The 23,747-nt window shown below is 41.2% G+C and overlaps 1 protein-coding gene across 5 annotated transcripts in view; it reads left to right on the top strand.

Moving 5' to 3' along the window:
• The window catches only part of LOC110534869 (cell adhesion molecule 1), a 502,342-nt gene extending 482,510 nt beyond the window's left edge, over window positions 1-19,832 (top strand). For all 5 annotated transcript variants that reach the window (XM_036989933.2, XM_036989932.2, XM_036989931.2 and 2 more), the window contains 2 exons: window positions 12,238-12,366; window positions 14,694-19,832. In XM_036989933.2, coding sequence (XP_036845828.2) covers window positions 12,238-12,366; window positions 14,694-14,812 — 248 coding nt within the window. In that variant the 3' untranslated portion in view covers window positions 14,813-19,832. The remainder of the gene's footprint in view (window positions 1-12,237; window positions 12,367-14,693) is intronic.
• The last annotated feature ends 3,915 nt before the right edge of the window (window positions 19,833-23,747 follow it).

The raw sequence follows: 23,747 nt of genomic DNA, 5'->3' as shown, positions 1-23,747 counted from the left end.
GCAATGTGAATGCACAGAGATACCGTGACTACATTCATCGTGCCGCCATCACCTCATTTTTCAGCATGATAATGCACAGCCCCATGTCGCAAGAAGGATGGTTACATAATTCCTGGAAGCTGAAAATGTCCCAGTTCTTCCATGGCCTGCATACTGACAAGACATATCACCCATTGAGCACGTTTGGGATGCTCTGGATCGACATGTACAACAGCGTGTACCAGTTCCCACCAATATCCAGCAACTTCACACGGCCATTAAAGAGTGGGACAGCATTCCACGGGATACAATCAACAGCCTGATCAAATCTATGTGAAGGAGATGTGTCGCACTACATGAGGCAAATAGTGGTCACACCAGATACTGACTGGTTTTCTGATCCACGCCCCTACCTTTAAAAAAAAGGTATCTGTGACCAACATGCATATCTGTATTCCCAGTCCAATCCATATATTAGGGCCTAATGAATTACCTTATATGAACTGTAACTCAGTAAAATCTTTGAAATTGTTGCATGTTGTGTTTATATTTTGTTCAGTAGAGAGAGAGACTGAGAAATATTACCCCAAGGTGTCCCGTTTGAAAAAGCAAGAGGGGACAAATCTTAAAAGAATGCTCCTTCTTTGGTGATGTCTTTGGTCCAAAGGAATCCAAGTTGATGTTCCCCAAAGGAAGGTGCTGCTACTCACATGACACATCGACACATCACAGCAGCAATACACCGAAGACTCCATCATGCCTGTGTTTTCCTCTCCGGTTGTCGGAGAATGTGTCTCGGGTTATAAAAGGTGTGGGCAGCAGAGTGCATCGACCCTATCAAGCCAGCCATCCCTCAGCGAGTGTTATCGTGACTCCATTGTCCGTGGATGACTTCCTATAAGGGCCGGTCACCAACTCTATCAGGGAAGCGTGTTTGAGGGTAACCCAACATGACATCACTCCCAATGTGGTCTGCAGATGGACACCCCCTGAGAGTCATCCTTTAATTCCCTTCATCACGACTGTGTTCACACTGGTATTTCACTTCAACCCCAAGTTCCTGCATCCACACGGTTTTGTTGGGACCTATTCTTCTTTCTCTTTTGGTCCTTGGCTTGGAGTTGTACTTTGAAAACCCAGAAATGTCACTTGGGTGTTTGTTTCAGTTGTTGTCTGATTGAGGACTGCCTAGAGACTGGTTCTGTCTGCCATTTTCTCCATACAAAGAAGATGACTCTGACTTCAATACATCAACTTACCTTGGGTTGAATGTTGTGTTTTGGCAGTTGGAAATACTCAGTCTTTAGATTTACGTAGATTTGCTGAAAGGAAAAGTTTAGATTACTTTTCAATTAACTTGAAAAATATATTTTCATCCTTTACTTTCACAAATTTTGGTTCCATTTGTTCAAATGAATTTGAAGTCTAAATATTTCTACATACAGTTCACGATTCAATTTCACTTTTGTGAACATAAGCAGAATGTAAGCAGAATTCATTGAAGGCTCTCAGATTTTATGGCTTGCTTTTTGCCTTGCCCTTGTGAGAAACAGTAACTTACCAAAATACAGTGCATTTGGAAAGTTTTCATACCCCTTGACTTTTTCCACATTTTGTTACATCACAGCCTTATTCCAAAATGGATTAAATCATTTTTTCCCCTCATCAGTCTACACACAATACCCATGATGACAAAGCGAAAACAGGTTTTTACACTAAAAAAACTGCAATATTACTTTTACATAAGTATTCAGGCCCTTTACTCAGTACTTTGTTGAAAAGCCTTTTGCAGAGATTACAGCCTTGAGTGTTCTTGGGTATGATGCAACAATCTTGGCACACATGAATTTAGGGAGTTTCTCCCATCCTTCTCTGCAGATTCTCTCAAGCTCTGTCAGGTTGGATGAGGAGTGTCACTGCACGGCTATTTTCAGGTCTCTACAGAGATGTTCAATCAGGTTCAAGTCCAGGCTCTGGCTGGGCCACTCAAGGACATTGAGACTTGTCCCCACTCCTGCGTTGTCTTGTGTGTGCTTAGGGTCGCTGTCCTGTTGGAACGTGAACCTTCGCCCTAGTCTGAGGTCCTGAGCACTCTGGAGTAGGTTTTCATCAAGGATCTCTCTGTACTCCGTAAATTTTTCTCTCGATCCTGACTCTTCCAGTCCCTGCCGCTGAAAAACATCCACACAGCATGGATGCTGCCACCACCATGCTTCACCGTAGGGATGGTGCCAGGTTTCCTCCAGATGTGACGCTTGGCATTCAGGCCAAAGAGTTCAATCTTGGTTTCATCAGACCAGATAATCTTGTTTCTCATGGTCTGAGAGTCCTTTCAGTGCCTTTTGGCAAACTCCAAGTGGGCTGTCATGTGCCTTTTGCTGAGGAGTGGCTTCTTTCTGAGGAGTGGCTTCCTCTGTCTTAGTGACCATCGGGTTCTTGGTCAACTCCCCGACCAAGGCCCTTCTCACCTGATTGCCCAGTTTGGCTGGGTGGCCAGTTCTAGGAAGGTGGTTCCAAACTTCTTCCATTTAAGAATGATGGAGGCCACTGTGTTCTTGGGGATCTTCAATGCTGCAGACATTTTTTTGGTACCCTTCCCCAGATCTGTGCCTCAACAATTCAAATCCAATTTATTTGTCACACACACATGGTTAGCAGATGTTAATGCGAGTGTAGTGAAATGCTTGTGCTTCTAGTTCCGATAATGCAGTAGTAGCCAACGAGTAATCTAACTAACAATTCCACAACCACTACCTTATACACAAGTGTAAAGGGATGTAAAGGGATAAAGAATATGTACATAAAGATATATGAATGAGTGATGGTACAGAACGGCATAGGCAAGATGCAGTAGATGGTATCGAGTACAGTATATACATATGAGATGAGTAATGTAGGGTATGTGAACATTATATTAAGTGGCATTGTTTAAAGTGGCTAGTGATATATTTTTTTTTACATCAATTTCCATTATTAAAGTGGCTGGAGTTGAGTCGGTATGTTGGCAGCAACCACTCAATGTTAGTGGTGGCTGTTTAACAGTCTGATGGCCTTGAGATATAAGCTGTTTTTCAGTCTCTCGGTCCCTGCTTTGATGCACCTGTACTGACCTCGCCTTCTGGATGATAGCGGGGTTAACAGGCAGTGGCTCAGGTTGTTGTTGTCCTTGATGATCTTTATGGCCTTCCTGTGACATCGGGTGGTGTAGGTGTCCTGGAGGGCAAGTAGTTTGCCACCGGTGATGCGTTGTGCAGGCCTCACTAACCTCTGGAGAGCCTTACGGTTGTGGGCGGAGCAGTTGCCGTACCAGGTGGTGATACAGCAAGACAGGATGCTCTCGATTGTGCATCTGTAAACGTTTGTAAGTGCTTTTGGTGGCAAGCCGAATTTCTTCAGTTTCCTGAGGTTGAAGAGGCGCTGCTGCGTGGCCACACCTTCGTGGGTGAACAGGGAGTACATTCCAGTCTGAGCTCTACGGACAATTCCTTCGACCTCATGGCTAAGTTTTTGCTCTGACAACTGTGGAACCTTATATAGACAGGTGTGTGCCTTTCCAAATCATGTTCAATCAACTGAATTTACCACAGGTGGACTCCAATCAAGTTGTAGACACATCTGATCAATGGAAACAGGATGCACCTGAGCTCAATTTCGAGTCTCCTAGCAAAGGGTCTGAATACTTATGTAAATAAGGTATTTCTGTTTAAATTTAGAAAAAATTGCTTTGGCCTTATGGGGTATTGTGTGTAGATTGATGAGGATTTTTTTTTTAAATCTATTTTAGAATAAGGCTGTAACGTACATTATTTGGGGAAAAGTCAAGGGTCTTAATACATTCCGAATGCACTATAGAACGTAGTTCTAACTTTCCACGTCATACACTTTCTCTTCTCATGACCTTAGTTGACCTTGAGACAGGCCTGATGCCTCACCAAGAAGGGTTGCCCACTGTGCCCTATTAACACCAGGTTGGTCCATAGTATTGTGCCTTGGGGGGCTCCAGCCTCTGGGTAATAATCGGGGTAACACCCCAGACAGGCACGGGGATGGAGGAAAACATCCAGCCCTGATTTCCTGGCATCTTGTATCACTGTGCCATCTCTCCATGTCTGTAGCAATCTCCCTCTCCACGGGGGGGCAGCTGTGGAGAAAGATGAGTGATGGAGGATAGAGAGATCTGGGTGCCTGTCCTTGCTGGGTCCTGGCACTTTGTCTTCAAAGGCATTTGGTTACGCAGAGGTTTGCATTCTGGGCCATGTTCAGACAAAACATGAACCAAGTCTGTCTAGGTTAGACATAACAACACTTTGTTGTGCTGTGAGAATGCACAATTGGATTAATTTTAAACCAAGTGTACTGTGTGAGATAAAAAAGTCAACCGGATATAATTTTCAACATGTAACACAAGGAGAATTGTTGTGTTGCCTCACCCGAAAGCAACTATATACCTGTTTTGATTGACTATGGCCTTGATCTTAATCCACATGGTGAAGGGAGACGGAGGGTTAATGTGCCTTAAGGATTTTGTTTCAATCAGTTGAAAACATACACCATGTTATCTCCTTATTAACCTCCATAACTGTTTGACGTATAGAAAGGCAGGAACGCGCCAGTCCTCCAGTCTTATATGAGTAATCTTCAGTGTTTAACAAGGATTGCTGTTGGTGGTAATGATTTCTCTATAAGCACCGTGCAATATGTATAATTAAGTGACACATTTCAGTCAATTTGGATGGACAGACATTTCAGGGGTTTTCATTACCATGCCAATTCCCTGTGCATTACTGAATATTACGGGGGAAGAATGGGCTGGATGAGATCAAACCAAATCAAATCAAACCTTATTTGCCACATGAGCATAATAAAACAAGTGCAGACTTTACCGTGAAATGCTTTCTTACAAGCCCTTAACCAACAGTGCAGCTCAAGAAGAAGAAAATATTTACCAAGTAGGCTAAAATAAAAGTAATAATAAAAAGTAACACAATAAGAATAACGATAACGAGGCTATATACAGGGGACATCGGTACCAAGTCAGTGTACAGGCTAGTTGAGGTAATCTGTACACGTACAGTCGAAATCGGAAGTTTACCTACACCTTAGCCAAATACATTAAAACTCAGTTTTTCACAATTCCTGACATTTAATCCTTAAAAAAATTCCTAGTTTTCAGTCAGTTAGGACCACCACTTTATTTTAAGAATGTGAAATGTCAGAATAATAGTAGAGAGAATGATTTATTTCAGATTTTATTTATTTCATCACATTCCCAGTGGGTCAGAACTTTACAAATCAAATGTATTTATATAGCCTTTCGTACATCAGCTGATATCTCAAAGTGCTGTACAGAAACCCAGCCTGAAACCCCAACAGCAAGCAATGCAGGTGTTGAAGCACGTACATACACTCAATTGGTATTTGCTAGCATTGCCTTTAAATTGTTTAACTTGGATCAAACGTTTCGGGTAGCCTTCCACAAACTTCCCACAATAAGTTGGGTGAATTTTGGCCCATTCCTCCTGACAGAGTTGGTGTAACTGAGTCAGGTTTGTAGGCCTCCTTGCTCACACATGCTTTTTCAATTCTGCCCACACATTTTTTATAGGATTGAGGTCAGGGCTTTTTGATGGCCACTCCAATACCTTGACTTTGTTGTCCTTAAGCCATTTTGCCACAACTTTGGAAGTATGCTTGGGATCATTGTCCATTTGGAAGACCCATTTGAGACCAAGCTTTAACTTCCTGACTGATGTCTTGAGATGTTGCTTCAATATATCCACATAATTCCCTCCCTCATGATGCCATCTATTTTGTGAAGTGCACCAGTCCCTCCTGCAGCAAAGCACCCCCACAACATGATTCTGCCACCCCCGTGCTTCACCGTTGGGATAGTGTTCTTCGGCTTGCAAGCCTCCCCCTTTTTCCTCCAAACATAACGATGGTCATTATGGCCAAACAGTTATATTTTTGTTTCATCAGACCAGAGGACATTTCTCCAAAAAGTACGATCTTTGTCCCCATGTGCAGTTGCAAACCGTAGTCTGGCTTTTTTTTATGCCAGTTTTGAAGCAGTGGCTTCTTCCTTGCTGAGCGGCCTTTCAGGTTATGTCGATATAGGACTCGTTTTACTGTGGATATAGATACTTTTGTACCTGTTTCCTCCAGCATCTTCATAAGGTCCTTTGCTGTTGTTGTGGGATTGATTTGCACTTTTTGCACCAAAGTACGTTCATCTCTAGGAGACAGAACGTGTCTCCTTCCTGAGTGGTGTGATGGCTGCGTGGTCCCATGGTGTTTATACTTGTGTATTATTGTTTGTACAGATGAACGTGGTTACCTTCAGGTGTTTGGAAATTGCTCCCAAGGATGAAACAGACTTGTGGAGGTCTACAACTTGGCTGATTGGCTGATTTCTTTTGAATGTCCCATGATGTCAAGCAAAGGGGCACTGAGTTTGAAGCTAGGCCTTGAAATACACCCACAGGTGCACCTCCAATTTACTAAATTAATGTCAATTCGCCTATCAGAAGCTTCTAAAGCCATGACATTGTCTGGAATTTTCCAAGCTGTTTAAAGGCACAGTCAACTTAGTGTATGTATACCTCTGACCCACTGGAATTGTGATACAGTGAATTATAAGTGAAATAATCTGTCTGTAAACAATTGTTGGAAAAAGGAAAAATTACTATGGTGTTGAACGCTGAGCTGTAGTCAATGAACAGCATTCTCACATAGGTGTTCCTTTTGTCCGGGTGAGAAAGGGCAGTGTGGAGTGCGAGATTGTGTCATCTGTGGATCTGTTGGGGCAGTATGTGAATTGGAGTGGGTCTAGGGTGTCTGGGAGGATACTGTTGATGTGAGCCATGACCAGCCTTTCAAAGCACTTCATGGCTACTGACGTGAGTGCCACGGGGCGGTAATAATTTATACAGGTTACCTTCGCTTCCTTGGGTACAGGGACTATGGTGGTCTGCTTGAAACCTGTAGGTATTACAGTCTCGGTCAGGGAGAGGTTGAAAATGTCAGTGAAGACACTTGACAGTTGGGCCGCGCATGCTTTGAGTACACATCCTGGTAATCTGTCTGGCCCAGCGGCTTTGTGAATGTTGACCTGTTTAAAGGTTTTGTTCACATCAGCTACCGAGAGCGTTATCACACAGTCATCCAGAACAGCTGGTGCTCTTGTGCATGCTTCAGTGTTGCTTGCCCCGAAGCAAGCATAAAAGGCATTTAGCTCGTCTGGTAGGCTCAGGTCACTGGGCAGCTCGCCATTGAATGAATCCCGGAACATATTCCAGTCTGCTAGCAAAACAGGTCTGTAGTGTAGCAGGAATCTGACCACTTCTTTATTGAGTGAGTCACTGGTACTTCCTGCTTTAGTTTTTGCTTGTAAGCAGGAATCAGGAGGTTAGAATTATGGTCAGATTTGCCAAATGGAGGGCGGGGGAGAGCTTTGTGTGCATCTCTGTGTATGGAGTAAAGGTGGTCTACCCCAAGAGAGCAATACCTCGAGACTTCTTTAATATTAGACATCGTGCACCAGCTGTTATTGACAAAAAAACACACAACCCCACCCCTCGTCTTACCAGAGGGAGCGTCTCTGTTCTGCCGGTGCATGGAAAATTCCGCCAGCTCTATATTGTCCGTTTCTTCGTTCAGCCACTTCTCGGTGAAACACAAGATGTTGCAGTTTGCACATTGGCAAGAAGAATGGAAGGCATTGGGAGTTTACTCGCTTGCCTCCGGATTCTCAGAAGGATCCCCGATCTGCGTCCCCTTTTCCGGCGTCTTCACGCAAAAGGCGTGAATTTGGGCCTTTTCCAGTGAAAGCAGGATATCCTTCACGTCGGACTCGTTAAAGGTAAACGTTTCTTCCAGTCCGCGGTGAGTAACCGCTTTTCTGATGTACAGAAGTTGTTTTTGGTCATAAGAGATGGTAGCAGCAATATTATGTAAGTAATAAGTAAACAAGTAAGTCATGCAAAAAAAGTAACAAAATTGCACAATTGGTTTGGAGGATGTAAAACGTCAGCCATGGTCTTCGGCGCCATCTTATGTGTTAGGCGTTTGTTGGTTTGTGTGAGAGAGTGAAGCAACTCATTTCCAAACCATCTGCCCTCTCTGAAATTACACAATGCAACAATGTAGGTATACAGTGGACTTTTATAAAATTACAATTTATCCTCTTCTGATTGCGAGTACAGTGGCGTTCTGTATTACCTGAGCAACGCCCCTTACTGCGAGTCATCATAAACGCCAATCTACAGCCTGATTGTTGTTGACTGCAGTCCCCGGCCCCATGTCATACGGCTGCTCCACAGAGGCTGGCAGGGCAGGGGAGGGCGGGGCGGGGTAAGGGAGGAAGGGAGGGGTTAGAGCCAGATCACTCTCTAGGAGGGATGGGAGGCGACAGTCGGCTCCCCAAGCCCAGCCCATTTGTCAGTTTATGTGAATTAGTGTCAAGTACAAGTGCAGTCAGAGCGAATGACCTGAGTGGGACGTCAAACCCACTGTGGACACAGTGCCTCCTCTCCTCCCTCCCTCCCTCATCCACCCGTCCCTCATTCAGTACAGAATTTACTGAAAAAGGACGTGTTTTATCCAGGGGAGAGGGCAGAGTGAAATTCCCTGACATTTCCATAGGCTTCTGTTTATCCCCCAGCCCCGACGGACTGGTGCAGCCCAAAATCCACTTTAACATCTTAATAGGAAAGTGTGTTAACGCACGTCTTTACCTCCCTCTTTGACAAGAGCGAATTAGGTGTCAAAAGGATTTCTGCTGACTTTAATTGAATCTGCCCAGCGCGGAAAAGGAAATCTGAATTTAAAATAACCTATTAGGCTTATCAAGTAATGTTTGGTTGAGTTTGGCAGGTAGCACTGTGACTGTGGCATTCTCTTCCCCTTTCCCTCCCCCACCAGTAAGTTGTTTATGAGGTGAGTTGGGTGAGGAGGGGGGGGGGGGCGTGTTCCACAACAGCATGGGCTTCTCTCACTCTTCGTTATCCTATAATAAGTTGTGGCCTGCCAGTTTAGTTTTTTGAGCTCCCACAGGAAAAGCCTTGAGCTGGGATTTAGGCTAGAGATGAGTGCGAGAGATTGCAGTGTGTACCTATGAGGGATGGGCTGATGGATTCCACGCGAGTCGATTGCAAAGAGGATGGTTGTTCATTTTTCCCTCCTTTTCTCCATTCCCTCTAGCCTTCCTATCTTTCCGAGATAGCTCTTTGGAGGAGATGCACCTGTTAACATAAATAAGTCTGGAGTTAAACACCCGGAATGACAAAATGGAACCTGTGAGTCTTTTGATATACAGTATATGGGAATGTAACTGTGATATGTAGCATAGGCAATGGTGGAAAGAATACACTATTCTCATATTACTTGAGTAAAAGTCTAAAAGTATTTGGTTTTAAATATACTTAAGTATCAAAATTAAAGGTAGCTGCTAAAATATACTTAAGTATCAAAAGTAAAAGTAAGAATAATTGTAAATTACTTATATTAAGCAAACCAGATGGCACTATTTTTATTTACGGATAGCCAGGGTCACACTACAACAATCAGACATAATTTAAAAACAAAGCATTTGTGTTTAGTGAGTCCGCCAGATCAGAGGCAGTAGGGATGACCAGGGATGTTGTCTTTATAAGTGTGTGAATTGGACCATTTTCTGTCCTGCTGAGCATTCAAAATGTAATGAGTACTTTTGGGTGTCAGGGAAAATGTATGAGGTAAAAAGTACATACTTTTCTTTAGGAATCTAGTGAAGTAAAAGTAGTCAAATATAAATAGGTAAGTACAGATACCCCAAAACACTACTTAAGTAGTACTGTAAAGTATTTTTACTTCAGTACTTTACACCACTGACCATAGGCTATTATCAAAGGACAACTAGTTTCTCACTTATACAAATGTATAACCTCTCAATGAATCTGAAACTTTTCCCTCTCACTGACATTAGGCCTTGTCAAAGCACCCGGCCTCCTATCTATTCTCTCCCCCAAACTTTATAATTTCCTAGTAGAGTGTGAGCTATTGATGAAAGATTTTGCTCCTCCTTTGCACTGTGAAGAACCAATCAAGTCCACAAACCGCCATTAACTTTTGGTTGTCATGGATCCCTACACTTGATCAATAACCTTCACATATCATTACAGCTTGGAGCCTCTAAGGCAAGCTCCTTGTTCTTCAGGCCAAGCTGGTGTAAATCTTTCTTAGAAATTGCCTGGGATCCGCACTTTTTAGTCATTGCAGGCGCTAAATGTATTGCTCTGACTCGAGACAAGGCAGGGGCCAGATTTATTTGAACAGTGGTGCTTGCTCTGGTATATTGAAGTTGAGAACCGCCTGTATCACTTCATAAATCATGTTTAAATGCTCTACTATCTTCTGCTGTTCAGTTAAATGGCCAACCACAGTAGAGTTATGCATCCCCTCACTGTAAATTGGATAACATACTATGTGTAATGCACATTAACTCTATTTTTTTACTGCTCCTCTTTAATTACTTCTTATTTTTATCTCTTATTCTGATCCATATTTTTTGAAACTGTACTGTCGATTAGGAGCTTGTGAGAAAGCATTTCACTGTAACCTGTTGTATTTGCGCATGTGACTAATACGATTTGATTTGAAATGCGGTTTGTATAGTGATTCTCTGAAGACAGTCATTTTGCCTAACAAATCAAACTCAAGCCACATTCTGGCCATTTTATACGATTCAGTCAATTTGATATTTAGTTTCATTACAGTGGAAGCTGCAATATAAAATGTAAATTGAACTTGAATCACATTGTGTTTTAGAAAGATCATCATGGCATTTATTTGTTTCATTTCATAAATGTTTTGATAATTCTCATTTTGCGGAGGGGTGTAATGGTACACGTATTTGTACGGAACTGTTCGGTACATGAACCTCGGTTCGGTCCGCACTGTAAACCCAAATTAATACATAAAAAAAGATATATACACAATTAAAACACTAGGTCTATAGGCAATGCTTTTACTGCTTTGTAGGCCTCTTGATTAAATATAAACTCAATTTATTTTTTAAATTTCAGGCCATTCGGTAGAGCCTGTACACTAGAGCCTGTACACATTGTAATCAAAATTAAAATCTTAATTGGAGCATTTCAAACTGTCCTTTAGTGAGGCGCAGCTGGGAACTAGTTCTGTACGATGGCGAGTGGTGGGGTTGACAAACCAGAATTGGAGGATCTCCTATCATCGTTTAAATCTCCCGTTTGGGAACATTTGTCTTCCCAGTAGATTACAACGGCGATGGACAGAGAGAGCCACTGCTCAACGAGAATAGCCAATGCAAATGTTGACACATTTACGCTGACATCACCCCAATATTCCTACCACCGGAGCAAGACTGAAACGCAAAAAGACAACAAAACAACTTAATCTCCCCTCTACATTCAAGCAGCCCTTTTGCAGTTTATTTTGACTGGGTCAAATAAATGAAAGAGTGATGGGTATGTTTATAGCCATGGATTCTCTGTGGTTGAGAAGGATACGGGTTTCAGCATCTCATGAAAAGTACTTGAGCCACGTTACAAACTTTGCCCTCTCGCACCCTTCTCAGCAAACCGATGGTGCCCACTGTACCCTGTATTGCGCTTACTACAGATGACTGGACCTCCAGGGCTACAGAGAGCTACTTAACACTGACAGCCCATCACATTACCCTGGAGTGGTAAATGAGAAGTACCGTGCTATATTAACCCTTTATGAGAGTCACAGAAGTGTGGATATTTTTGTCTTTGTAAGAAAACATTATAGCATAGTCCTTCCTATACAATGTCTGAGCCATGTTTATATTGCAATTTATTTTAGTGTTGTTGTTGAGTAATCATGGGTTTTCATTTAAGAAAATACAAAGTGTTGGTATTCATGATTGTGCTCTCATCAGGTATTATATGACTCATGATCATAGATGGAATCATGATGTACCAACACTTTGTATTTTCTTAAATAAATACAAATGAACTACAGTGACTGTTGGCATTTAACCGCAATACGTACCGAACCGTGGGCTTGGTGAACCGTTACACCCCTACATCCAACTTGTAATATCGGCCCTTATTCTCCAACTCCAAAGGCTGGAGTAGCTGACAATATACTATAGGTGATGTATGTAATCATAATTTTTTGGAGATCTCTTATCCACCAAAGTTGACGTGATGTCTTCCCTTTGGCATGCACTGTTAGTGGATTCTGTAAAAGGTGTTTCTGTTACTGTGCTTACAGATTCTAGAGCTGGAGAGGGAGCACCGAGAGCGGTCGACCATGCGGTCATCGGAGGAGTGGTGGCTGTGGTTGTCTTTGCCATGCTCTGTCTACTCATCATTTTGGGACGGTACTTTGCAAGACACAAAGGTATGTGACGAAGCCTTTTGTTTTCTATCTAGAAGCACCTCTGTGTAATCTCAAGGTTAAACATTTTAAAAGAGCACAGACACACTATAATTTTATGATTTATTTTACTCAGTGTCATACTAGTATTGTCCTGGGCAATCAGAAAACCACTTCCCTCTCCCCCCAAACTCTGTTTTAGAAATTCTACCATACCTCCTGAGCCCCATCTTATTTTCTCTCTGTTATGGCTACTGTACATTTGAAGGGGTTTTCTTTGGAGTGCAGCCAATGGTTTGGTTTTGATTCCAAATTACTCCTTGCCCTTCTCCATTCAGTCTGGGCTATCGCCTTTATTATCAGTCCCAAAACTGTTGGGATGTGAATAATCCCTGTCGGAAATTAAGTTTGAAGTGGATTGCTCATTCACACGCGTTCGTTGAACTTGACAAGGTTCATTTGGAGGCATGAGCTGAGCTGAAACTGAATCTTGAGCATCCCTTGGTTTGGCTTGTTTCATGGAAATCAAATAATAGATTTTCATGTGTAAATCTTGAATGCCAACCATGGAATGCCAACAGAGGGGTTTGCAGTGGCAAATAAAGAATTTACCTACCAGAATTAAAAACCTAGTACCTGATGTATAATTTTGAAGCTACAGTTTCCATTAGAGTTTGTGTAAACGTGCCAAAGGCATACATTTTATGAGATTATACAGTCGTGGCCAAAAGTTTTGAGAATGACACAAATATTAATTTCCACAAAGTTTGCTGCTTCAGTGTCTTTAGATATTTTTGTCAGATGTTACTATGGAATACTGAAGTATAATTACAAGCATTTCATGAGTATCAAAGGGTTTTATTGACAATTACATGAAATTGATGCAAAAGAGTCAATATTTTCAGTGTTGAGCCTTCTTTTTCAAGAACTCTGCAATCCGCCCTGGCATGCTGTCAGACCTTCTTGCATAATCAATGCTTGGAGTTTGTCAGAATTTGTGTGTTTTTGTTTGTCCACCCGCCTCTTGAGGATTGACCACACGTTCTCAATGGGATTAAGGTGGTCTGGGGAGTTTCCTGGCCATGGACCCAAAATATCAATGTTTTGTTACCCGAGCCACTTAGTTAACACTCTTGCCTTATGGTAAGATGCTCCATCATGCTGGAAAAGGCATTGTTCGTCACCAAACTGTTCCTGGATGGTTGTGAGAAGTTGCTCTCGGAGGATGTGTTGGTACCATTCTTTATTCATGGCTGTGTCCTTAGGCAAAATTGTGAGCCCACTCCCTTGGCTGAGAAGCAATCCCACACATGAATGGTCTCAAGATGCTTTACTGTTGGCATGACACAGCGCTCACCTTGTCTTCTCCAGACAAGCTTTTTTCCGAATGCCCTAAACAATCGGAAAGGGGATTCATCAGAGAAAATGACTTTACCCCAGTCCTCAGCAGTCCAATCCCTGTATCTTTTGCAGAATATCAGTCTATCCCTGATGTTTTTCTTGGAGAGAAGTGGCTTCTTTGCTGCCCTTCTTGACACCAGGCCATCCTCCAAAAGTATTCGCCTCACTGTGCGTGCAGATGCACTCACACCTGCCTGCTGCCATTCCTGAGCAAGCTCTGTACTGGTGGTGCCCCGATCCCGCAGCTGAATCAACTTTAGGAGACTGTCCTGGCGCTTGCTGGACTTTCTTGGGCGCCCCGAAGCCTTCTTCACAACAATTGAACCGCTCACCTTGAAGTTCTTGATGATCAAATAAATGGTAGATTTAGGTGCAATCTTACTGGCAGCAATATCCTTTTTGTGCAAAGCAATGATGACGGCACGTGTTTCTTTGCAGGTAACCATGGTTGACAGAGGAAGAACAATGATTCCAAGCACCACCCTCCTTTTGAAGCTTCCAGTCTGTTATTCGAACTCAATCAGAGTGATCTCCAGCCTTGTTCTCGTCAACACTCACACCTGTGTTAACAAGCGAATCCCTGACATGATGTCAGCTGGTCCTTTTGTGGCAGGGCTGAAATGCATTGGAAATGTTTCTGGAGGATTCAGTTCATTTGCATGGCAAAGAGGGACTTTGCAATTCATCTGATCACTCTTCATAACATTCTGGAGTATATGCAAATTGCCATCATACAAACTGAGGCAGCAGACTTTGTGAAAATGTATATTTGTGTAATTCTCAAAACTTTTGGCCACAACTGTATATTTTACAGTTAACCAGATGGGTCGTTTTGGTTCGATGATTTGCTTGTTAATGTCAAGGAAAAGTATGAGTAGGCATTCATGAGCTTAGGAATGAAGTGTCCATTTTGATCAATTTGTTAATTCCTTATCTTTTCCCCCCTTCAGGTACCTACTTCACGCATGAAGCTAAAGGAGCCGACGATGCAGCAGATGCAGACACAGCCATTATCAACGCAGAGGGGGGCCACAACAATTCGGACGAGAAAAAGGAGTACTACATATAGAAATCACAGGGCCCCAATACTGTCCCCTGTAGGACACCATACTGTCTTTGGGTGAGGGGTGCTTGGGGTTTAAGTATGGTTGGGTAGGGGGGTAGGATGGGTTGGTTTTAGTGGTGATTGCCAGGGATTGAACAATGTATAGTCCAGTCTGTGCAGCTGAAGAGGAACAGTTTTGTGTGTATAAGGTGGAAAGATAGGGAAGGGAGAGTAGGTTTTGGTTAAGGGTGGGTGGGCGGGTGTGTAGGGAGGGAGGGGGGTTTGGGGTTTGCCAGATGTTGCCAGAAATCACTGTAGAGCTTCACCATTTGACACCTCCCAAAACTGCTGGTACGAATTTTGTTTAGTTCAACCATTTGCAGAAAATTCTGTGCCTTGTTCTGAATTTATTTTTTATTCATTCTTCTTTTTTTTCCCCGTCAACATGCCGTTGCTCCTCACCGTCCCCTCTTTCGCTCTCTCCATTATGATTGTGATGTTGGCTTTCCTATGAGTGTTGAATTACACAGTGGCTCTGTTCATCTCTCCCACTGTGTTCGCACACACGTTCTCTTCTGCATACCAAAACCTCAAAAGAACCCTATTTCCACTATACTGTGAGCAGGCCTAGTCTCAAGCCACTACCTTTCTTTTTTTCCAACCTTTTGATAACTCCAAAACACATCCAACGCTTTACGTATCATCTTCGAAAAATGTACATGAGGAAAATATCATTACACATAAATAACATTACCCCCCCTCTTTAAAACACACACACAGAAATATAATCTAAAGGAAGACAGTGGAGGACAGTTGGTCTCAAACTGTCCTTGTTTTCATTTTATCTGAGCCAATTCCTATTCACTGTGGATGACTTGTATTCTTTCCTCTCTCTTCAATTTGTTTTTCTTATTAGATATGCCAGCACATTTAAAACATTGGTACTATTTGGAATAAGCAAAGTAGAAGGCACATTATTTCACCCTCGCTATGCTGAACTTAAAAGCATTTTCAATTCACTATTTTTACCTTTTATTCTCTGTACAATTATGTTTTTGTTCTGTTCCAATGAATGGAACTGCAATTCGCCTGCAGGCATTTCATGTTTTATGATGACATTTTGGGGTTTTACATCGTCTCTCTCATTCAGAAATATTTTTGACAAACAACAAAACATTTAAAAAATAATTTGTTTTTAATGGTTTCTTTGGTGGTGTATACTCACCCTTTGTCTTTCAATCAAGCTGCCTCACTTTAGCCAAGCTGTAATAAAGTTGGTGTAACAAAAAAGGTAACACTGATAGGATTCATTTCAATGAGAAATGACCGGAAGACATCTCCAAACTAATAAATGAATGTTGACTGTCAAAGGTGAATATCCTCATTATAATACATATATCAATCTACTGTAGGTTGTGAGGTACTAAATGCAATCAACATTTATAAAGCGATACTACCTTCATATTGTTACATGCTGAACAGTCAAATCTCACATGTAGAGTGGTTGTATTTTTCCAGCCTTGTGTATAAATTAGAACTAAGGAGTAAAAAGGGTTAGAGGATTTTAAAGGAGATGGTGATACATAGCTTCTGTATGAGCAACGGACCTACAATCATTGTGTCTAAGGCATTTTTTCAAAGGATATGATTTCAATACAAAACATTATCTCAAAACAATTCAGACGCACCAGAACTAATAGTTCCAACAATATACAAACTATGACCAGACATTATATTCACACCAAGGTATTATACACAAATATTTTTTACAACCCAGTGGAATTTCATGACAGAATACTTCTGTGTTTTTTCTGATAATCACAAGCTGTTTGTTGTGAGTTTTGTCGCTCCATATTGTAAAACACTCATGACAGTTGAGGAGCATGTGTGTCACTCGGAATTACCACGGGAGACAGGGCCTTATTTCCCCTACTATCACACCCCAGCCTCTGGACTATACATGGTCTTGTCATGATGCAACAATTTTCAGTTGCCCAAACAGTCAGCCAACACAACACAGCATGTATGTGAGTGTGAACCTCTAAAACAACATAATACAGTCTCCTATTTTTCTTTCTTTACAATTGACCTGCCTAAGCTTAAAGATGATACAATGTGGAAAGAGCCCGTTAGGGAGAGTACTTTTTGGGGAAATGTTACTTTTCATGTATACATCACTACAGTAAACATTGCTGTTGAATTTAGTTACTGTCCTGCTGAGGTTGTTGACCTGACAATTAGGTTGAAAATATGTTGTTGCTTACGTGTTTGATTTGATGTTTATTCCGAATATAATATCTTGAAGAAGGAGCTACCACTGATTTAATACTGTATGACGACAATGCTGGTTGTTTATCAGGACAGTGGTGGCTTTCTGGCTCCGTTTAAATGCTCCATTTTAGACTGTGTGACTTCATGTGAAACATTTTGGATCCCCTCTGTTGTTTCAATGGATCAAACAACAGAGAGAATGTAACCGTCTTTTAGATTGAGGTTGTGTGACTTGTATTTAACAGTGAGCATTATTTTGCTTTGGTCAAAAGTGTGGTGGCTTCCTTTCACAACTGGACCTTAAAAAGTCTGTTCTTACCAAGTGAACACATCTATTCACTCGTTCTGTAGGTGGACATTTTAATACATGTACTCACAGCTGTGTGGACTGGGTCGATGTACAGTACCAGTCAAAGGTTTGGGCACACCTACTCATTCAAGGGTTTTTCTTTATTTGTACAATTTTCTACATTGTAGAATAATAGTGAAGACATCAAAACTATCAAATAACACATATTGAATCATGTAGTAAGCATTCTTCAAAGTAGCCACCCAATGCCTTGATGACAGCTTTACACACTCTTGTCATTCTTTCAACCAGCTTCAGGAGGTAGTCACCTGGAATGCATTTCAATTAACAGGTGTGCCTTGTTAAAAGCGAATTTGTGGAATTTATTTCCTTAATGCTTTTGAGCCAATCAGTTGTGTTATGACAAGGTAGAGGTGGTATATAGAAGATAGCCCTATTTGGTAAAAAAAAACATATTTTGTCAAGAACAGCTCAAATAAGCAAAGAGAAATGACAATCCATCATTACTTTAAGACATGAAGGTCAGTCAATCCGAAAAAGTTAAAGAACTTTGAACGTTTCTTTAAGTGCAGTCGCAAAAACCGTCAAGCGCTATGATGAAACTAGCTCTCATGAGGACCGCCACAGGAAAGGAAGACCCAGAGTTACATCTGCAGCAGAGGATGAGTTCATTAGAGTTACCAGCCTCAGAAACTGCAGCCCAAATAAATGCTTCAGAGTTCAAGTAACAGACACATCTCAACATCAACTGTTCAGAGGAGACTGCTTGAATCGGGCCTTCATGGTCGAATTTCTGTAAAGAAACCACTACTGAAGGACACCAATAAGAAGAAGAGACTTGCTTGGGCCAAGAAATACGATGGAGTGATGGAGTGCTATCAGATGACCTGGCCTCCACAATCACCCAACCTCAAAGCAATTGAGATGGTTTGGGATGAGTTGGACCGTAGAGTGAAGAAAAAGCAGCCAACAAGTGCTCAGCATATGTGGGAACTCCTTCAAGACTGTTGGAAAAGCATTCCAGGTGAAGCTGGTTGAGAGAATGCCAAGAGTGTGCTAAGATGTCAAGGCAAAGCGTGGCTACTTTGAAGAATCTAAAATATATTCTGATTGAAAACGTTTTTGTTTACTACATGATTCCATATGTGTTATTTCATAGTTTTGATGTCTTCACTATTATTCTACAATGTAGAAATAGTGAAAAAGAAAGCAAAAACCGTTGAATGAGTAGGTGTGTTCAAACTTTTGACTGGTACTGTATATGTTTCTGCTTAACCTTTTACTGGTGTGTGTTGTGGTTTGTAATGGTTGACCACTGTCAGAACCAATAGGAAACAGGAGTGTATTGGGGAAAGTATATGCAACTCGAGCGTAGTTGACATAAAACAAATGTTAATTTCTATGATCACCTACTTAAAGGGAAACTACACCCAAAAACTATATTTTGGTATTTGTTTCATTAGTCCATTGTTGATATAGTCCCAAAATGTTTTGCATGTCAGCAATCAAGTTTTGAAGATATTTAACTGTCAAAATATACAAAATACATAAATATAGCTGCGTTTTGAGTCATATGATGCGAAATGGATCATACCGGCTCGATCGTATTTTGAAAGCTTTGGGGTGCAATTTTCCTTTAACCCTGGTGATATGAACAGCAAATCAAATACAATTCGATGATGGACAACAATTTGGGTGGGTGTAACAAGTCCAGATATGTGTGGAATGAGTTTGATATTTGAGTATAGAATGTAATTTTTGTCATTTCTGTTTCTGTGTGTTATCAGTTTTTTCTTCTTCATGAAATGTCCCCTTTGTTACTCAAGCTACAGTTAATTTGGTAGTCTACGTGTTGAGGATTTATTTTTTATTTTATCAAATTACTTTTTACATTTCTTTGTTAATGCCCTGTCTCAGGTTCATGTGCATTGAATGGTGTGATTGCATCTCAGGTAGAATGCAAAGTCTAAGGCCCACCACACATTGATGAAGTATATATATAAAAAAGTACACCAATCATTTTAGATCAAGAGACAACTGGTGATTTGTTTTGCATTTAAGCTGTACATGTTTTATGAATTTTCTTAAATATTCGGTGCACTGTATAAGATGTTTAAGTATTTTTTTGTATAGACATAGTTCACAATGAAAGAGTACTCCGTTTGTTAAAATGATGCAGGAACAGAACACACTCAGCTGTGGCTGTGCAACTATCAATTTAAACATGTCTCGGACGTTTAGTTTTCCTTCCAGGACTTTTGGTCGTTTATCACTTCATTGTTTTTAGGTTGATTTTTTTTCTTTTTTCTGCTGTACTAGGGCAAGGTTAATGTGTATTAATGAAGAAAAAATATATCCACATTCCCATACACATTTTGTATTGGTTCATAAATAGACATTTTTACAAAAAATGAAGAGTTCTTGTCTTAATAAAAAAGAAAAAGATATTAATGTTCAAAGTAACTGGTGTATGTGTTGTTTTTAATTTCCCTTTCATTCTTTTCATGTATGAAGAGACCTGTATAAAGAGACATAAAATGTGGTGCTTAAAACCTCTTCAGTCTACCCCCTCCTTTTTCGAACATTCTGTTAAAAATCGCGCAACATTTCAGCGTCCTGCTACTCATGCCAGGAATATAGTATATGCATATGATTAGTATGTGTGGATAGAAAACACTCTGAAGTTTCTAAAACTGGTTAAATCACGGCTGTGACTATAACAGAGCATGTTTCATCGAAAAGCGCAAGAAAAACTGGTCACTGAAAACTGAAAAAAATATCCATGCGCCACTTGCATGTATTGTTTAAGGGACACCAAATTAAATGGGGCCGAGATTGCAATTCCTACAGCTTCCACACGATGTCGCCAGTCTTGTCAATTTCCTGGGAGTTATTTCTTGGTCAAACAAAGGAGAGAGATTCCATTCCATCCGGTCTCCGACAGGACGTCTTGGAAGAGAGATTTCCTGAACATGATTTGAAGACGTGGAGCTATTGAATACACATCGCCCCGTGTTCAATTTGATAGGTATTAGTAAACGTTAATAATCTAAAGTTGGATTACAAAAGTATTTCGAAGTGTTTTGTGAAAGTTTATCGTCGACTTTTTTAATTTTAAAAAATGACGCTGCGTTTTGAAACAGTGTTTTTTTCTGAATCACACAGTTTCCATAGATGGATATTTTGGGTATATATGGACCGATTTAATCGAAAAAAAAGACCCAATAGTGATGTTTATGGGGCATATAGGAGTGCCAACAAAGAAGCTCGTCAAAGGTAATGAATGTTTTATATTTTATTTCTGCTATTTGTGTAGCGCCGGCTACGCTAATTATTTTGTTTACGTCGCCTTCAGGTATTTCGGGGAGTTGCATGCTATCAGATAATAGCTTCTCATGCTTTCGCCGAAAAGCATTTCAAGAATCTGACTTGTTGGCTAGATTCACAACGAGTGTAGCTTTAATTCAATACCCTGCATGTGTGTTTTAATGAACGTTTGAGTTTTAACGAGTACATTTAGCATTTAGCGTAGCGCATTTGCATTTCCAGGTGTCTAGTTGAGACATCTGCGTCTCAGGTAGGAGCAGGAAGTTAATGTTGGATGGATGGCCTCACACGTTTTCAGAGCCGTTACATAGTCCGTTAACCGCTTTTTGGGGTTTGAGGAGCATATTAAGAGCAAGCTCATCCTCCAAACCTATACAGTTCTGCTACAAATATCATAACATCTTCATCACACACATAAACCCACATGGACATGTAGAAAAACTACTCCTAATTAATAGAAATATGATACTCTGAGGAGCACCAAGAGAGAGACGATACATTTTACAAGGTTTGTGCTCTGCCAGAAAATCAATTAGTGGTCTCCTATTGGGAAGTGCAGTACTACCCATTGAGCTACATCTTCAATAAGAGGAGATACTATTTTCATGAAAACAGAGATAGCAGTAAGTGTGGGAATCTAACGGTATCTGTAGAATCTTTGGAAATGGAAATCTCTGAGAAATAACACATTTACATTTTTGAAGAGCAATACATGGCGAGTCAGTCATAGAAAGGCCAAAAGAGCGGCTACTATTTGTGGACACTCAAACATCATAGCAGCAATGTACAGTGTCATGGGCCAAGGATGATGCTCTCATAATATAAATAACATTTTGTATGCATCCATAATCGGGCCAGTGCAATTCAGCTTTCAGCTGCCACGTATGGCCTACATGTTATGTAATAAAAAACTACTACTGTTATGGGCAGGGAGCAGAATATCTTCCATTCCCTCCCAACAGACCAAAAGCACAACTAAAAGCAGGTGGAGGTGGGCAAAAGCAGCAGCAAAGTTGCACTACAATTCTGTTTGCTGGACTGGTCAATGTACGCAGAGTGCCATTATGTTGGAGAGTTTGTCAATATCTGGTAGCGTTCTGCGCACATGTTTTCAGCTGAGGTAAAGACTGACTGGAGTTTCCTGCCAGAACCTTGCTTCACTCTGTTGAGCTTTGCTACCTTATGAAGGCCCATTTCAGGTCAGCAACCTGAACAACATGGCTGAAATGTTGAAAATACAGTGCATTCAGATTATTATTTTTTTATTTTTTTATTTTACCTTTATTTAACCAGGCAAGTCAGTTAAGAACAAATTCTTATTTTCAATGACGGCCTGGGAACAGTGGGTTAAACTGCCTGTTCAGGGGCAGAACAACAGATTTGTACCTTGTCAGCTCGGGGGTTTGAACTATGCAACCTTCCGGTTACTAGTCCAACGCTCTAACCACTAGGCTACCCTGCCGCTGTTTTTTTTTAACAGAAACATCACATTTACATAAGTATTCAGACCCTTTACTCAGTACTTTGTTGAAGCACATTTGGCAGCGATTACAGACTCAACTTTTTCGGTATGACGCTACAAGCTTGGCACACCTGTATTTGGGGAGTTTTTCCCATTCTTCTCTACAGATCCACTGAAGCCCAGTCGGGTTGGATGGGGAGCGTCGCTGCACAGCTATTCTCAGGTCTCTCCAGAGATTTTTGATCAGGTTCAAGTCCAGGCTCTGGCTCGGCCACTCAAGGAGATTCAGAGACGTGTCCCCAAGCCACTCCTGCATTGTCTTGGCTGTGTGCTTAGGGTTGTTGTCCTGTTGGAAGGTGAACATTCACCCCAGTCTGAGGTCCTGAGCGCTCTGGTGCAGGTTTTCATCAAGGATCTCTCTGTACTTTGCACCTTTCATCTTTCCCTCGATCAAGAATATTCTCCCAGTCCCTACCACTGAAAGACATCTCCACAGCATGATTCTGCCACCACGTGCTTCACTGTAGGGATGGTGCCAATGTTCTTCCAGACGTGACGCTTGGCATTCAGGCTAGAGTTCAATCTTAGTTTCATCAGACCAGAGAATCTTGTTTCTCTATGTGTTCTGAGCGGGGAGGGAAAATTGATAAGTAGGCGTTATTGGCACGGAGGTTTAGAACTTTCTTATTGGTCTGCTAACAAATTTGGCGATGTCACCAGGCAGGCCAAAACTCCATCCCACTAAATCACCATTCACTTTTCAAACAGCTCTTACACTAAAAGTGCATTATCATCATTCTCACAATTTCACAGTGTTGTTCCAACCTCATAGTGTAAATATACTGAACAAAAATACAGTATTAACGCAATACTGTCAAAGAGTTGATTTACTGAGTTACAGTTCAGATAAGGAAATCAGTCAAATAAATTAATTAGGCCCTTATCTATGGATTTCACATGACTGGGATACACGATATGTAGAGTTGAAGTCGGAAGTTTACATACACTTAGGTTGGAGTCCTTAAAACTCGTTTTTGACCACTCCACAAATTACAAACTATAGTTTTGGCAAGTCGGTTAGGACAACTTCTTTGTGAATGACACAAGTTATTTTTCCAAAAATTGTTTACAGACAGATTATTTCACTTATAATTCACTGTATCACAATTCCAGTGGGTCAGAAGTTTACATACACTAAGTTGACTGTGCCTTTAAACAGCTTGGAAAATTCCATACAATTAATGGTTTTAGAAGCTTCTGATAAGCTAATTGACATCATTTGAGTCAATTGGAGGTGAACCTGTGGATGTATTTCAAGGTCTACCTTCAAACTCAGTGCCTCTTCGCTTGACATCATGGGAAAATCAAAAGAAACCAGCAAAGTCCTCAGAAAAAAACAATTGTAGACCTCCACAAGTCTGGTTCATCATTGGGAGCAATTTCCAAACACCTGACGATACCACGTTCATCTGTACAAACAATAATACGCAAGTATAAACACCATGGGACCACGCAGCCATCATACCACTCAGGAAGGAGACATGTTCTGTCTCCTAGAGATTAATGTACTTTAGTGTGAAAGTGCAAAT

This window comes from Oncorhynchus mykiss, chromosome 10 (genome assembly GCF_057628025.1).
Source record: "Oncorhynchus mykiss isolate SJ-2025 chromosome 10, ASM5762802v1, whole genome shotgun sequence".
NCBI lineage: Eukaryota > Metazoa > Chordata > Actinopteri > Salmoniformes > Salmonidae > Oncorhynchus > Oncorhynchus mykiss.
This window is presented reverse-complemented; position numbering and strand designations above follow the sequence as displayed.